This window comes from Arvicola amphibius, chromosome 12, assembly GCF_903992535.2.
Source record: "Arvicola amphibius chromosome 12, mArvAmp1.2, whole genome shotgun sequence".
In the NCBI taxonomy this organism is placed as follows: Eukaryota; Metazoa; Chordata; class Mammalia; order Rodentia; family Cricetidae; genus Arvicola; species Arvicola amphibius.
This window is the reverse complement of record NC_052058.2, coordinates 100,538,252-100,554,413: the sequence shown is the minus strand read 5'-3', so window position 1 is coordinate 100,554,413 and position 16,162 is coordinate 100,538,252. Positions and strand designations below refer to the sequence as shown.

Below are 16,162 nucleotides of genomic sequence, written 5' to 3'. Positions count from 1 at the left end.
GCAGTGACCCTAGCTACAAAATTATTTAGTTGCTACTTCATAACTGTAAGTGTGCTATCGGATATGTGGCCCCCAAAGGGGTAGTGACCCACAGGTTGAGAACCACTGGCTTGGCGCTTGGTTGTAAACAAGCTTTAATGAGCACAGCTGTGCTCCCGGGCACTGGCCCTGGTGATGCTGGGCAGCAGCAGCAGCAGCAGCACAGTGGTGAACTGTTTGTGGTCTCCAGCTCTGGACCTGGAGACAGAGCTCAGGGCAGAGTGAGACAAGGGCCTCAGGCCTTGGTCTGCCTGCAGCTCACAGAGATCCACCCGCCTCTGCCTGCTGAGTGCTGGGATTACAGGCAGGTGCTGCCACTCTCAGTCCAAGGTCCTGGTTCTGGTCCCTAGCAACTCAAAATCCAAAACCAACCAACCAAAACCTTGTCAGTACAACATTCGCTAGGTCTGGCGGTTCATGACTGAAATTCCTGTACTTGGAAAGTGAGTTCAAGACCACCCTGGGCTACACACTGAGACTCTGTCTCAAAACAGCAGAACAAAGTAAAACAACAAATGAGTAAATGATACTTGCTAAATGAGAAGACAAGGATTTTGTTCCTTAAAACCCTTGCTTAGAAAACAGCCAAGTTGCTGGGCGGCGGTGGAGCATGCCCTTAATTCCAGCATTTGGGAGGCTGAGGCAGACAGATCTCTGAGTTCCAGACTAGCCTGGTCTATGGAGACAGCCAGACAGCCAGAGCTACACAGAGAAACCCTGTCTCAAACAAAACAAAACAAAACAAACAAACAAACAAAAACAAAAAAACCAAAAAAACACCCAAAGCATAAAACAAAAAACTCCAAGTTTTTCACCAGTTGAGCGACTAGCACACACTCTTGCAAACGACAGCAAGACTTCCTGGGGCTCAGTTAAGAGAAGAGAGGTCTCCAAGTTTTAGCCAGAAATGGGAGGAAGAGCAAGCAGCAGATGCTAGAAACAGCTCAGAGATCTCATCCGCAGACACACCCAGGGCGCTTGAGCCTGTGCAAAGAAGTGCCCACCGTCCGTCAGCAGGACAAGAAAAGAACGTTTCCACAAGAATTTTTCTCAAAGCAATGTAAGACGCTAAGGAGTCTGCTCCTGGCTCTGTCCAGCAGCCTCCCGGGGATCAGGAGAGACAACCGAGGGTGCCGTCCATGTGGAGAGGGCCGCTGGTCTCCAGATCATTTACATATTTACATGGACAGACAGACTGCTTTCCAGTGCTGAGGTGGAGTCTAGGACTGCTAACTGTAACCTCCACATCCTCCCGACCCCAGGCGGAGGCACAGTGTGGACTTTGTCTGGCTGCTCCCCTGGGCACACGGCACGGCAGCTTCTGGGCACTATCTCCAGTGCGACACAGAGGCACAGCACTGGCAGCTGCCCCTTCCTACCCAGCTGTCACCTCGCCTCACTCTACCCATTCTTGACAGCTTCACATACTCCCACCTACCGCTGCCCAGGTGCCCCCGGTCTGTCGCGATAGACCGCTACCCTTCAGAGGGGCAGAACACCCCTCTGACAAGTCTGACGTGTGTCTGATCTGTCAGGGCAAATGCATCACTCAAGCGTTAGTTCTAACTGAAGACTCGACACTAGGACAGAGGATTTCTTTTCACTGGAGATTCAAGTGACTCCTAGCCAAGTCCCTAGCAATACTATGATTGCAAGAATTCATGTACCTGGAGGCACAGACGTTATGGGGTACTTTCAGCTACTCTGTCTTGAAAGGACAGTGCTCAGTCCTAAAAAGGACGAGACACGTAGGACTTCTAAGCCACCATGCCTTAGCCATTGCGTGGTTAGCAGCACAGCAGACTGTGTAGGCCGCCAGGAGCCAGCCCAGTGTCCTGGAGCAAGGCCGGGTTCTAGGTCCCACACTGCGAGGAATGTCTCAATACTGAGGACTGGCAAAACGCTGCCAGGGAAACGCACGAGCCGCCTACTGGCTAGGGGAGCCAGCAAGAAGGGCAATTCTGTCTCCTTTCGCAAAAGTGCTTTCTAACTGTCCAGCTCCCCTCAAAACTGTAAGGCAGAATCCCCAAGCTTCCCAGTCAGACACTAGCATCTGCCTGAACACATAATATGCTATGGGGAAGCCAGGGTAGTCCAGATCACAGCATCTGAACTACTGAGCTGGATGTTCTCTTAGCTGAGAAGAATGAGTGCTCAACCATACACACGTCACATGACAGGCAGAAACCAGGTAACACCAGTTGCTTCCCCAGTCCCCATGGCAGCTCAGGCCCTCATCATCCAGGCCACACAGCTGAGCTACTTTAGGTCATTCTCTGTGCTGGCTCAGGTTCATATCCATACACTTTCCACGATGAGCACGTACCACTTCAACATCAGAACTTCTTTGGGTACAGAGAATATGGAAATCTAGAGAACTTTAAAAGCAGACACAAAACCCTAATATAGGCTGCCTTCATTCACTACACTGTGCATAGCTTCCTAGTGGATTCTTCAAGAACGCGGTCCCTCACCACTATTCCCCATCTCTGCCCGGTGCTTCCCTTTTCTTTTCACTCAGCCTACGCAGAAGGAACCGGAGGCTGTGTCTAAACAGGTCCTGGTTTGGAGCACTGCTGCGCTGGCCTTCACAGCTGTAAGCCATTAGGGTTGCATTTCCACTGGCTCAGCATGGACGGCACAGGCCGCAGGTAGAGGACTCAGGTCTCTGGCCAGACACCTGCTCCCTCTCCCGCTGCAAAGTTACAGACGGGAGTGATGCGGATCCTTCCTCTAGGAAAGGACAAGGCTGGAGACGATCAAGTCCAGAGCTGGTCACTGCTCAGGCCGCAGAGTGTGGCTGACACAAAGCCTCCATCTCTCAGTGTCCCTGGGGTCCTGTGACTGTGAGAGCTGGCCTGGGATCCACCTACAGTGTTTCCATCTCTTCCTAAGTTCCCACTTCAGGACGGTGCCACTCGTTTCTCCAGCAGGCTTTCAGGTCAGGTGTGCTCACCCTGACATCACAGGAAACAGCAGTGAAAAGGCTCTGGACAGCAAGCCTTGCCATAGGCTGCTACAAACAGTTGGGACCGCTAGGTGGAGCCAAGAGTTTGCTGGGAAGTAATGAATTTCGGTGATGGGGAATTGATTGGAAGAAGAGGAGGTTATCTTCAGTTATGTGGGGTAGACTTCCAGTCGGACGGAAAACATAGCTACTTTCTTCATGGAGTTGAAGTCAAATCCAGGTAGAAGGTTTTCTCCAAGTAAAGGACTCACTGGGCTGGATCCAGGGCTGACGGGATAGAATGGGGCATTCCAGATCCAGCGGGAGCAGCAGCCCTCAGAGCTCAGTGGTCAGCAAGCACTTCTGTTTCAAGGCTGGGTCTTCAGCCAGAGGAGCCGAGCTGCATGGAAGGGAGAGACTTAGGGAAGGCTCCTGGCTCCCTGACCACAGGCTAAAATATATTTAACCCTTTCTTCACCGGCCAAGCTTATCATGGATGGTAAGAACAGTGCTGCACTGAGCACAGAGCAGCACTTCTGCTTATCCTCTACAGAGAGGGGACGTTCGGATAGCCCCCAGGACCCGTGTTCACATGCCTATCTAATAAAAGCCATGAGGGTCCTCACCTTGGGAACACCCCACCCCTACTTTATACTGCACTGTGTCATATGTAGTAACGAGAGCAGGCCACAGTTGTAAGAGTAAAGAAGAAAGGATAAAGAACAACCTGGTTTTTAAAACAGAGATCTCAAGTCTACTAACATTTTCTTAACAAAGAAATCCCAGTTTTTTGAAAATTATCAATATGCAAGAAAAAATACTATGTTAAACAATATTCAAAGACCTATACACTTTCAATCAAATTCAATTAAGACCTTACAGAAACTAACGCTGTTATTTTAAATATAAATTTCTCATCATTTCTCTCCTATCAGAAAAAGCTGCAAATGAGTAGTAATTTCCTCACCTGGTCACAGCATCCACCAAGAATGGTGCTGGGGGGGAGATGAGTGAGAATCCGTCTTTAGTGCCACACCCTTCGGTCCCGGCCACAGACGTTCCACACCCTGTCAGCCGGTTGGAGACGGCAGCACTCTGCAGTAGGAGACGCACACACGCACGCGTCAGCACAGAGGCAACAGCACAGCCCTCACCCCCAGCAGCCTCACATCAGCGTCGCTGACCCGGCAGCAAAGACAGGGGCCTGATGCTCCCGGCGTGTATGTCTGTGCACTGCATGTGTGCCTGGCACCCAGTACCAAATGAGGGCATCAGTTCCCTAGAACTGGAGCTACAGACGTGAACCACCACGTGTGTGCGGAGAACCAAAGCTTGGCCCTCTGAAGGAGCAGGCAGTGCTCTTACCCACTGAGCCGTCTTGCCAGCCCCCAAGCTGCTTATTTTAATATGTGTATGAATGCTTTACTTGCATATATGTCTGTGTACCACACATGTGCCTGGTGTCTGTGGAGTCTGGAGGAGGGAGTCAGATCCCCTGGAACTGGAGTTACAGATAGTTATGAGCTGCCATGAGGGTGCCGGGAACCAAACCTAGGCCCTCTGCAAAAAAAGTAAGTACTCTTAACCACTGAGTCATCTCTCCAGCCCCTTTCACGTCAGATTTTTTTTTATCTGTCTGAATCATTTAGCATTTACAGAAAAGTTGAGCCACAAATCCGAAGCTGTTAAATTAACAGAGTTTTGATAATGACCCCAATATTTGTAGGACAAACAAGAATGTGAGATTCCTTTATGCTTCTGAGACTGTAACCAAAAGAATTGAATAGCATGGACTTACTGGAATAATCCACCGGGGTGTGATCATGGATGACGAAGACACCTAAAACAAATTTCATAGCCACTTACTTTTAGGGAAGACTGACTTATTTTTGAAATTACACTCACAATATTTTCTACTGTGAAATGCACTGTAGGGAATGCAGTTTCCATGGAGACTCCTGAGATGACATAACTTTTAGCCCCAGGCTTAGGACTTTGAGGATCTCTACAACAGGGAAGACTATAAGTTAAGAACACTACTGCTACTGTTAATTCATTTATTACATTTTTTTTTAAAGATAGGGTTTCTTTGTGTAGTCCTGGTTGTCCTGGCTCTGTAGACCAGGCTGTCATTGAACTCAGAGATCTGCCTGCCTCTGCCTCCTGAGTGCTGGGATTAAAGGAGTGCACCACCACTACCTGGCTCATTTATTATTCTTAAAAATCTTTTAAATTGTATTTATTTGTGCATGTGTGTGACTGTGCACACACAAACACACACACACACACACACCACACACACACACATACATACACACACACACACACACACACACACACACACAGAATAGTAGCTGCCAGCAGACACTGGGGCATTAGAAGGATATATGGTCTCCACTCTTGCTGACTTCCAGGTACTGGAGTTAGGTTAGCACAGGAGCACCTGAACATGACTCAAGTGTAAATGAGTGGAGGATTAAGACGCCGTTGTGGTGTGGGAAGTCCTTCTGTATACGTGTTGTTTTTATTGGTCAATGAATAAAGAAGCTGCTTTGGCCTGTGATAGGGCAGAATAGAGGTAGGCAGGAAAACTAAACTGAATGCTGGGAGAAAGAAGGCAGAATCAGTGAGACACCATGTAGCCGCCAGAGGAGAAAGACAGGAGCTGCCAGCCAGCTCCTGTAGGTGATAAACCTCATGGTAAAATATAAAATAATGGAAATGGGTTAATTTAAGGTGTAAGAGCTAGCCAATAAGAAGCCAAAGCTAATAGGCCAAGCAGTGTTGTAATTAATATAGTTTCTAAGTGGTTATTTCAGGTCTGGGTGGCCTTCCGCCAACAGCGCTGGAGGCACAAGGTCTAGAGATTAGTAGCATCACTATCAAGACCCTAATAGTTCTAACCTAGGCTTACCAGGTCCAGAGATCTATGTACACAACAGTTCACCAAGGGCATGGTGATGTTTGCTGTGGGCTTAGTCTGATGTGGAGACAGGAGTAGAATAACCAGGAATATACACGGAGCAGCAGGGACAGGTTGAGAATCCTTTAATTTTGATTACATCTGGGACGGCTGTGACTGCTCCACTTAGCATGTCAGTCACTCATACAGAGAGTGAGCCCATTGTTTGTTCGTTTTATGTTATTAATATTTTAATTTTGGTTATATTTTCACACTGGGTGCTTAAGACCACGCAGTGGCCAAATTTAATCACTATGTTTTTTTAAACAAACAAACAAACAAACAAACAAACAAACAAACCTGTTAAGGCCAGTTGAGGGTCTGGTCCTCAGAGGTCATGGGCTTTGGGAGGAGGTATGGCATTTCAATTGTATTTTAATAAATAATAAATAAATTAATAAATGAAGATCTGAGAGTAAAACAGTAAACTGGTCTGTAAATTATGGAAAGATAGGAGGAGACTCTGGCTTCTTGAGATAGGTCAAGGGCCTTGCTAGACCGGCTTTGCTTAGAAGCATGGAGGCTATTTCTCCTCTGTGCAGAATGGATAGTCTACACAGTGGGGTGGACAAATTCAAACTGATGTCTAATCTACAGCACTTGAAGTGAGTATGGAAGAGAACCAGCTAAAGCAGGAAAACACTACCAGAGGTTCTTTAAAGAAGAGGAACCCTAAATGGTATCAAAATACTGGGGGAAATAGCCAATTTAACTCATATAATTGAAACTCTGAGACAAACTCATTAGACAAAATTAGAAAGACAGACAAGGGTAAGTGAGATAGCTCACGGCATAAAGGCACTTTCGCAAGGGCCTGACCACCTGCGGTAGATACCTGGGACACACATGACTAAGGAAAGATTAACTCCAGCAAGTTGTTCTCTGACCTCACCTCACAGTGGTGCTGCATGTGTACCCACAAGACACTAACACACCCGATAAATAAACAAATGCCAAAAATGTAAAAGTCAGACAATTCAGGCGTGGGAGACTCACACCTGTAATCCCAACACTAGGGAGGTGAAAGTAGGAAATTTCTAGTTCCTAGGTTACTCCTAGGTCAGCCTAGGCTACAGGGATTGAACCCAGGGCAAACACTGCATTGAGTCTATCCTGATCCCTGGAAAGGCCCAAGATCAGGAGCTGTAATCTAGACAAAACATTAAATAAGAACCTTACTCTCAAGGCAAGCTTGAGAGTATTGTTGACCTAAGTCAGGGTCTATTTTGGTCTGTTTAATTAATTTATTTATGTGCGTGTCCCAATGACTTTTTGTATTCATGTGTGCAGAAGCCTGGAGTCTAGGAGGAAATAGTAGATTCTCCTGCCTCTGTGTGGGCCACTCTGCCACACTACGGTTGTGGTTTTGGGTAGCTCACCTACCCAGTAGACAAAGAACAAACATACTGTAAGTGTTCTCAATTATGCTCTTAGGAATTATGTCTCTCTGGGCTTCAGGTTACTTTTGGTATTAATTTTGGAGGCTGTCTCTTGTCTCTTTCAAGATTTATTATGGTTCAAGATCAGATTTGGGATTATTTCTTCTCCTTTGGTAATGTCTTATTTATTGATATAAGCTGGTAGTCTATATCACCAAATATCACATGGAAGCATGTTTAGAAATAAAAATTTATAGGTATATCTTCCCAAGATATACCTATATATAATTTGAAACTGAGATGAGGCCCAACAATCTGTTCAGTACACCTTCTGGCTAACTCTGACACACACTCAAGTTTGTCCACTAATGATTTACACAACAACAGAAAGTGCCATCTGTGCCCCCTGACTCCTGAGAGGCATCTGATGCCCACAAGCAGCTCCTGTCCTAGAGTAACTAAGCCACTGAAGTAGTTCTGTGTGTCTTTACGCTTCAGTCCATGAAGAAATGAACTGTGACGTATCTGCTCATGGCAATGGTACTGAGGATGCTGCCTTCCAGGTTAGACAGGGCTGAGATTTTCAACACTACTCATTAATTGTGCCCCCACTTTTTTGTAAAGTAAAATAAAATAAAATAAATAAACATGTTCTTATAGTTTTACCATATGTTTTAGAGAGGCTTTTGCTATAGCCCTGGCTAGCCTGGAACTTGCTCTGTGGATCAGCTGGCTTTGGATTTGCAGCCACTTTCCTCAATGATGGGGTTACAGGCATAAACCACCAAGCCCGGATTATTATCTTCATTCTTGAATTTTTTTTATTTTTATTTTATGTGTCTGAGTGTTTTGCCTATATGCATATAAGGGCATTACAATTGTTCAGTGAGCACTGAGATCAGAAAAGGGCAATGGATCCTCGGGAACCTGAGTTAACTGGTGCTGTGAACCACTCCATGGGAGCCAGGAACAGAACCTAGGTCCTCTGCAGAAGCAGTAAGAGCTCGCAACCACAGAGCTCCTTGTCTTAACTCTGTGGCTGGTACAGGCCCCCGGTTTTCTCTTGTTATTTAATGAGGTATTGAATTATGAATGGGCTCATAGTGACGTGCTTTCCACAAGGCGAAATGCAATTCAAAGCAGAACCTGAGGACAGCAAGGCAAAGCTAAAGAAGCAAATCCAAGCTCTTTGTGCTTGTGTGGGTGTGCACATGCCACACCACACACGTGCGGGTCTTAGGTACTAGCTAGTCTGTCTGTCTGAGGGTTTCCTGTGCTTCACCGTGAACATCTGGCTACCAGGTCTGAGAGTTTCTGGAAATCCTATTTCTGCCTTGTTTCATGTGCACTACTGTGTCCAGCTTTATCTGAGTTTTGGGGATCCCAACTGAGGTTCTCATAATTGTGCAGCAAGTGTTTTACCCAGTGAGCCGTTTTCTCAGTCCCATAACTCTTATTAAATGAAATGTTTTACTAAATTATTAAATTAGAAAAAAAATGGAACCTAGCAGTAACATTTTCAAAACAAGTCTACCTTGCTGTTTTGAGGCATATTTACCTGAGGTGTGACTGTGTGGTCCATCAAATTCTCAGTTAGAGAAAGAAGTAAGGCATCCAATTCATCTGTCGCATCCTGCAGAAGACAAGGCAAGAATCCATGAACAATTCGGTATTGCACCGTACTTTCCCACAGTCTCTGAATTTCTAACAGTGACTTGGGCCTAGCTAGTGTGGACCTTCTAAGCAGAAAAGGACATTTGGAAATGAGCTACCAACGATTCCACTTCGAGGAGGAGAATCTACACTATAATCAGAACCAGGAAAAGAAGTGCTCTGTAAATACTCTTGTAGCTACTCCATTTACATAGAAAAACTTGGAAGAGTTAAGTCAGCGACTGGTTCGTGGCCGGCTAACAGGTTTGGATAGGACAGTTATGGTGTCCCAGCTGAATTCTTCGACGATGAGAAGGGAAAGAACATTCGAGTGGTGGCGGTGTTCAATATGGAAGGGCAGAGAGCCAATGCCCATGCAGCAGTAGAATGTGATCAGGAAGGCTAACTGTTCCAGCGGCAGGGCTGGTTGGCAAGAGAGAGCTCAAGGGAAGCTATACTTTTGGTATGGTTTGGGGCATCTACTAAACAAACTGGTGTTTACCAGAGTGCTATTTGTTCAATTCTAGATAAAGTTATTGGCTATAATTGCACAATCTTTGCATAAATGAAACAATTATTTTTAAGCTGATAAAAAGTATAAATATATGTATTTGGTTTTGATTTAATATTTAAAAAAATCTTAACAGATATGGCTAAACTGGAAGGCCCGGCTCATTGTGGGTGGTGCCAACCCTGGCTGGTGGTCCTGGGTTCTGTAAGAAAGCTGTGAGGAGCAAGTCAGTAAGCAGCACTCCTCCGTGACTTCTGCGTCAGTTCCTGCCCCAACTGCCCTCAGTGATGGATTATGATGTGGAAATGTAAGCAAATCCTCCCCAAGCTGCTTTTGATTATATTGTTTTATCACAGAAGTATAAACCCAGACTAAAATAAGCCCTAACTGAAATATACGATACATAAATATTAACTATGTACTATCTTTGCATACTAGGACTAAGGGTGATTTATAGTTTTCCCTTTTGTGAAGTATCTGGTAAATTTCTACAACTAATATTCGTTATGCAACAAAAATGGCGAAACTGCTTGTGTTAAATGAGAAAGTCTGGGTTTCTGTGAGTTCTGCACTGGTTAGGGTGTGGACACATAAGGGTGGAACCTGGAGTGAGCTGGTGATGCTGTAATACAACCAGTGAGATGCGCCTGTTGTTGGCCACATTTTATAATCAGTTCCTATTACTTGCCATCTGCTGTTCGAGACATTAGGAATACAGCAACAGAACAGGAATGTTGGTGCACTGCTGTGATCCTAGCCTGGGCAAAGGGAAGCAGAGGACTGAGCACCAAGGCCAACCTGGGCTACACAGCAAGGTTGTGATTCAACAAAACAAAACAGGAATCAGCCCACTCACACAGCTTACGTCTTCCTTGGAAAATCATACAGTGAATTTCAGCAAAATCACAGGTGTGCTGGACAGACAGCGTCTAATGTGTCCGCTTGAAGAGAACAGTGTGTCTTAGAGATGCCAAGTGAAAGCACGGCCAGCACCCGAGACTGTCTCAAAATAAAGCCCCCAGCAGCACAGACACTGGAGAGAAGAGTCTAGTAACTCTTCGGGAGTAGGCAGGGAAGACCCAGGATCTTCCCTAGGGAGAAGGCTCAGTTGCTCCTCCCACCTCAAGCCCCAGGGCCACTGAGAAATGGCCAGATGTCCCTGGTCACATGAGAGGTTAAACTCACTACTGTCTCTTGAAAATGAAAAGCAATCTTCTTACCTTGAGTGCAGACCCACTGTCTGCAGCTGTGGCATGCGTTGGAGTGGGAGAGTCTCGGCAGGGGGGCACATCCTCATTCACTACAGTGCTGGGAGGAAACAGAATCAGATCAGGGAGGACGTGTACACAGCTGGCACTGCTGGAGAACCCTTCGGGTTAATAAGGCCATGGAGAGGAATAAGACAGGGCAGTCAGAGGAAAACCTTCAGATTTGTTATCTGAGTCAGAGTCCTTTGCTGCTAGATCTAAACAGCTCACTAGATTGCTTCCTTCCCCAAACCACACTAAATGAGGAAACATTTGTCTTTAGTACACAAACAAACACGCACGCCAATTCATAGTATCTCAAACTACGAAGGGTTGTCAGTGTAGTTTAAAACCTTCAGAAAATTCAGAATGATACAGTTTAGAAAAGGATGGTTACAGCTTCAAATCCAGAGAAATTATGTAAAAAAATGGGAAGTGAGGAAGATCTACAGACTGACTTTATTCCCTTTCTTTTTCTGTTATCTTTTTTCAGACAGGGTCTTACCACTTTCTCTGGCTGTCTGGAACTCACTATGTAGACCAGCTAGCCTTGAACTAACAGTTTTTGCCTCCCAAGTGCTGGGAGTAAAGATGTAGAGCCACCCAGCTTGGCCCCACTGTCTCCCTCAATCTATGATAAAATACATGAATGAAAAAGCTAAGTTGATCACATATCTGATACATAGCCAAGACAAAAGAGCAGAGTGAGGAACCAGGGGAACCATGGGGAAGGTACAGGCTGGAGAGCTGTTGCATAAGGGAGAAGCAACATCCAGGATGCTCCAGATACCGTATCAGACGAGAGGATGCTGGAATATCTGTAATCTGCAGACCTAGCAGTGGTGATATTTTGTTTGTGTTTTAGCAAATATAGCTTGCCTGAAGATCAGAGTGCAGAGCTACTAGAGGCCAGGCAGCGGTGGCACACACCTTTAATCCCGGAACTCGGAAAAAAGAGGCAGACAGATCTCTGTTACTTCAAGGCTACCCTGGGCTACATGAAATTGATCCAGTCTAAAAGAGAAGCAGAGCTCACACAAAGGTGATCCCAACACGTGGGATGACACGCCTTTGTCCCAGCTCTAGGGAGGTGGAGACAGGGGTGATATAAAGCAGGAGGAAGCAGGAGCTCAGTGCACCAGAGGACACAGTCTGAGGATGCAGGCTGAAGTGCACTCTGAGGACGGAGTGCCCTTTTGGTCTGAGGCAGAGGTAAAGGGTCATCCTAGTGGCTGGCTGCACTGCTTCTCTGATCTCTCAGTATTCACCCACTAATATCTGACTCTGGGTTTTTATTAATAAGAACAATTAGGGCCGGGCGGTGGTGGCGCACGCCTTTAATCCCAGCACTCGGGAGGCAGAGGCAGGCGGATCTCTGTGAGTTCGAGGCCAGCCTGGTCTACAAGAGCTAGTTCCAGGACAGGCACCAAAGCCACAGAGAAACCCTGTCTTGAAAAACCAAAAAAAAAAAAAAAAAGAACAATTAGGAATCATACTACACCTGGCATATGACAGGGGTTCTTATCTCTTGATGAGAGTAACAAGAATGTTCTAGACATGGCTTCAGTGCCAGCAGAGAAAAGGAAAGGCCACAGCTGATTATCTATCAAGTCACCACCACCCTCACTATCACTACAAAGCGTGGAGTCATCAGCAGCTGCCCTCACGCGTCCCACAGAGGCCTCAACCACAAAATGCAAGACACAACCATCAATGAATGGAAGCGACTTCTGTTATACTCAGTCTGGGGGTAAACAGAGACAAATAAATATAAGAAATAAGAGTTATGAGACACAAGTGATTAAAATTTCCCAACTAATGAACACTGAATATTCAAAATCAAAAGCCTTAAAACTTTCTAGAACCCACCTTGAATATTAACAATAGAAGTCAGTCTATGCTAAGCCTAGGCATAGTACAAGTGCAGAAAGCCAACAGCAAATAGTAACACCTAAGAGTTACAAGACAGAAAATGTCAGTTCATGCTTCTGAAGAAGGAAATGACTCAGAAAAGGAATCAAGCAAGCACTGAATTTTAAAGTCTGGACTACATTTTAAAATGACTTCTAAGGCTCTCCAGGAAGGCGGACTCCTGCGGAGCTCGCAGTGCTGCCCACGCGGGAAGCAGAAGAGAGGTCTCCCAGCCACCAGCCTAGCCCTCCAGCTAAGAAGTCCTTATAACTGCTGTGTGGGGAAGGCCACTGCAAAGTAAGAATGGACAGCCGTGGTAGACTTGCGGGATGGCAGCTAAGTGAAGAAACAAAAAAGTTCAGAAATAGAAAGACACAAAACTGAATGACACATGTATTTTATCTTACTGATGCAAGGCCTAAAAACCATGCAAACCAATATATATATATATAAAACAGAGGTACTACAGAACCCGTGTAAAATGATGGGTGTGATCATACAAGTTCCTGTACCTCTAACACTGTAGGTGGCAGAGGCAGGAGGATCCCTTGGGTTTGATGGTGTTAGTACAGCACCAGACTCAGTGACAGCCTGTCTCCCAGGGAGCAGAAAGTGCTAGAGCAGGACACTGCAAGTTTCCTCTGGCCCGTGCACCACAGCCTCTTGCAGGCTAAATTATAGGCTGAATTACACAGGCTTGCTCTCATTCTGCTTTAATCTGCCCGTGAATTTCCTAGAAAATGATGCAAGGAATACGTGCACTTTGTCTAACTCAGAACTCACAGAACACTGAGTTGAACAAAAAGATGTCCCTAGGAAATGCTGTAAGCCACCTGCTGCTCAAGGCAAACAACAAAAAACTAACAAAAACAAACAAACAAATAAGCCACCAACCAAACATCAACAAAACCAATACAATGGAAACACAAGGGTTGAGAGACAAAGTCACAGCAAGAAATTTTGGGATGGAAAAAAACCCAAACCATTGGGAGCCCACATGAAATGGAGGCCTTTAGAAAATGATGCATGGGCCAAGGGGGGTGTGGGTCTCCTGCTAAGAGTAGACTGGAGCTTGGGTACCAAGTACATGGGCCAAGGGGGGATGTGGGTCTCCTGCTAAGAGTAGACTGGAGCTTGGGTACCAAGTACATGGGCCAAGGGGGGATGTGGGTCTCCTGCTAAGAGTAGACTGGAGCTTGGGTACCAAGTACATGGGCCAAGGGGGGATGTGGGTCTCCTGCTAAGAGTAGACTGGAGCTTGGGTACCAAGTACATGGGCCAAGGGGGGATGTGGGTCTCCTGCTAAGAGTAGACTGGAGCTTGGGTACCAAGTACATGGGGCAGCAGCACCACCACCAAGCCCAGCCTTGCAGTTGTCTACCTTCTGCAAACCATCCTAACACACCGTCAACCGGAAAGACTTTCTGAGAGCATTTTCCTCTATTAAAAATATTTTATTATTGCCAGGTGGTGGTGGCATATGTCTTTAATCCCAGCACTTGGGAGGAAAAAACAGGCAGATATCTGTGAGTTCAAGACCAGCATGGTCTACAAGAGTTAGTTCCAGCCGGGCGGTGGTGGCGCACGCCTTTAATCCCAGCACTCGGGAGGCAGAGGCAGGCGGATCTCTGTGAGTTCAAGACCAGCCTGGTCTACAAGAGCTAGTTCCAGGACAGGCTCCAAAGCCACAGAGAAACCCTGTCCCGAAAAACCAAAAAAAAAAAAAAAAAAAAAGTTAGTTCCAGGACAGCCAGGGCTGTCACACAGAGAAACTCAGTCTTGAAAAACAAAGAAACAAAACAAAACAAACCCAGAAACATTTTATTATATTAGTTTACATTTTTTAACCTATGTATCTGTATAGGCACTGTGGTGCCAAGGTGCAGGTGCGTGTGTGGAACGTAGAGGACAATTTGTGGCAGTCAGTTCTCCCCTCCTACCACATGGGCCCAGAGATTAAACTCCGGTTGTCAGGCTTGGCAACAAGCGCCTCTGCCCACTGAGTCATCTCCCTGGTCCCTAAAGATTTACTAATTTTTATTTTATGTGTATTAGTATTTTGCCTGCATATATGTACAAACATCATATATGTGCTTGATGCTCACACAGGCCAGAAGACAGTGCTGGGTCTCTTGAAAATACAGTTATGCCAGGCAATTGGTAGCTCATGCCTTTATTCCCAACATTTAGGAGACAAAGGCAGGTGGATCTCTGAGTTCGATGCCAGTATGTCTTCAAAGTGAGTTCCAGGACAGTCATGGCTACACAGAGAAACTCCTTTTTCTCTTATGTCTTGGTTCTGGTCATATGACATCTCTGTCAAATCACTACTGAGTTCTATACTAGGGCAGCAGGCATCGGAGACTGCAGCTACAAAGGAGTCTCCAAATGTCACTTTGAACAGGCTCCAGCTATCATATAATCATAGCAAGCACAACGAGGAAAGCCTAAGGGAGAGAAGACTCTGCTGCTGAGAATAACATCGTCAAGATCAAAATGTCCACGTTTCAAATTCAGTGTGACAGAGTATGGCTCATCCACAAGGAAGACTGGAGCAGACGCTCCCCCCAGAAAGCACAGACAACTGCACTTACTGGGCAAAGGGTGCAACTGGGTCAAATCCCTCAGAAAGCAAGAACTACAGGAGATTAGGACACCGACAACAGGCAGAGGAAGGCTATATGGATGATTTACAGCTAGAAAGTAGGACTTTTTAACGAAAGATATACCACAGGATTTCAACAGCAGATTTAGTAAGGTTCGCAGAAGAATCTGAGCTTAAAGAGATCTGAAGGAGCTGTTGGCCAGGACCATCTCGCCAGAGGCTAGGAGAGATCCTCATCTGGCCCTACAGAGGTCCTTTTCTACATGAACTTTCTCAGTTTTGATGACAAAGGGCTCAGTCCAGCTTACAAGCATTTGACATCTCTGCGAAGGAACACACTCTTGCCCCTGGTGAGATGGAGGGAGCCTATGTCCCTCAAACAGTAGCCACCAGCCTACTGCTAACCCTTGGGAAGAGAACAGGCTATGTTTTTCCTCAGACTGCCATGATGCCAATATGGGTCCTGGTAAGAGATGTGCACCTGACCATGGATCAGCCTGCTTCTATCACAGAGAATAACCCAGGATGGATAATGTATATACTCCCCATTCTTGCTTTCATTGCTCCCCCCAATGAGATGATTTATTTAGGAAAGAAGTTGTAGCCTTTGACTATTCATTTTTTGAAAAGGTTTAGCATAATATAAAAAGGCTATTTGATCCCTCCTGGATGTTCATATATGCATTAATTAATAGGGTGGTATTGTTGATCCTTATTCTCTTTAAATATCTCCTGTAGCAGATCCGACATCAGCAGACAGCAACTAAGGCATCCTTTTTGCAGTCCTCTGTAGGAGGTTATAAATGCCAGGTTATCTGTAATTCAAAAAGCTACTGCCTAGTCCCCCAATGCTGGCAGGTCTCCAGGAATGAATCTCTTTGTTAGTGACAGGTAACAGCTTGTTTAGC

The 16,162-nt window shown here is 45.8% G+C and overlaps 1 protein-coding gene across 1 annotated transcript in view; it reads right to left on the bottom strand.

Annotated features, from left to right (window-relative positions):
* Positions 1-2,796: 2,796 nt before the first annotated feature.
* The window catches only part of Epb41l5 (erythrocyte membrane protein band 4.1 like 5), a 106,305-nt gene continuing 92,939 nt past the window's right edge, over positions 2,797-16,162 (bottom strand). Inside the window, exons 21-25 of the mRNA XM_038348826.1 lie at positions 10,712-10,799; positions 8,886-8,960; positions 4,785-4,826; positions 3,954-4,081; positions 2,797-3,386 (exon numbers count right to left, since the gene is read on the bottom strand). Of these exons, the coding sequence (XP_038204754.1) occupies positions 3,323-3,386; positions 3,954-4,081; positions 4,785-4,826; positions 8,886-8,960; positions 10,712-10,799 (397 nt within the window). The 3' untranslated portion in view covers positions 2,797-3,322. The remainder of the gene's footprint in view (positions 3,387-3,953; positions 4,082-4,784; positions 4,827-8,885; positions 8,961-10,711; positions 10,800-16,162) is intronic.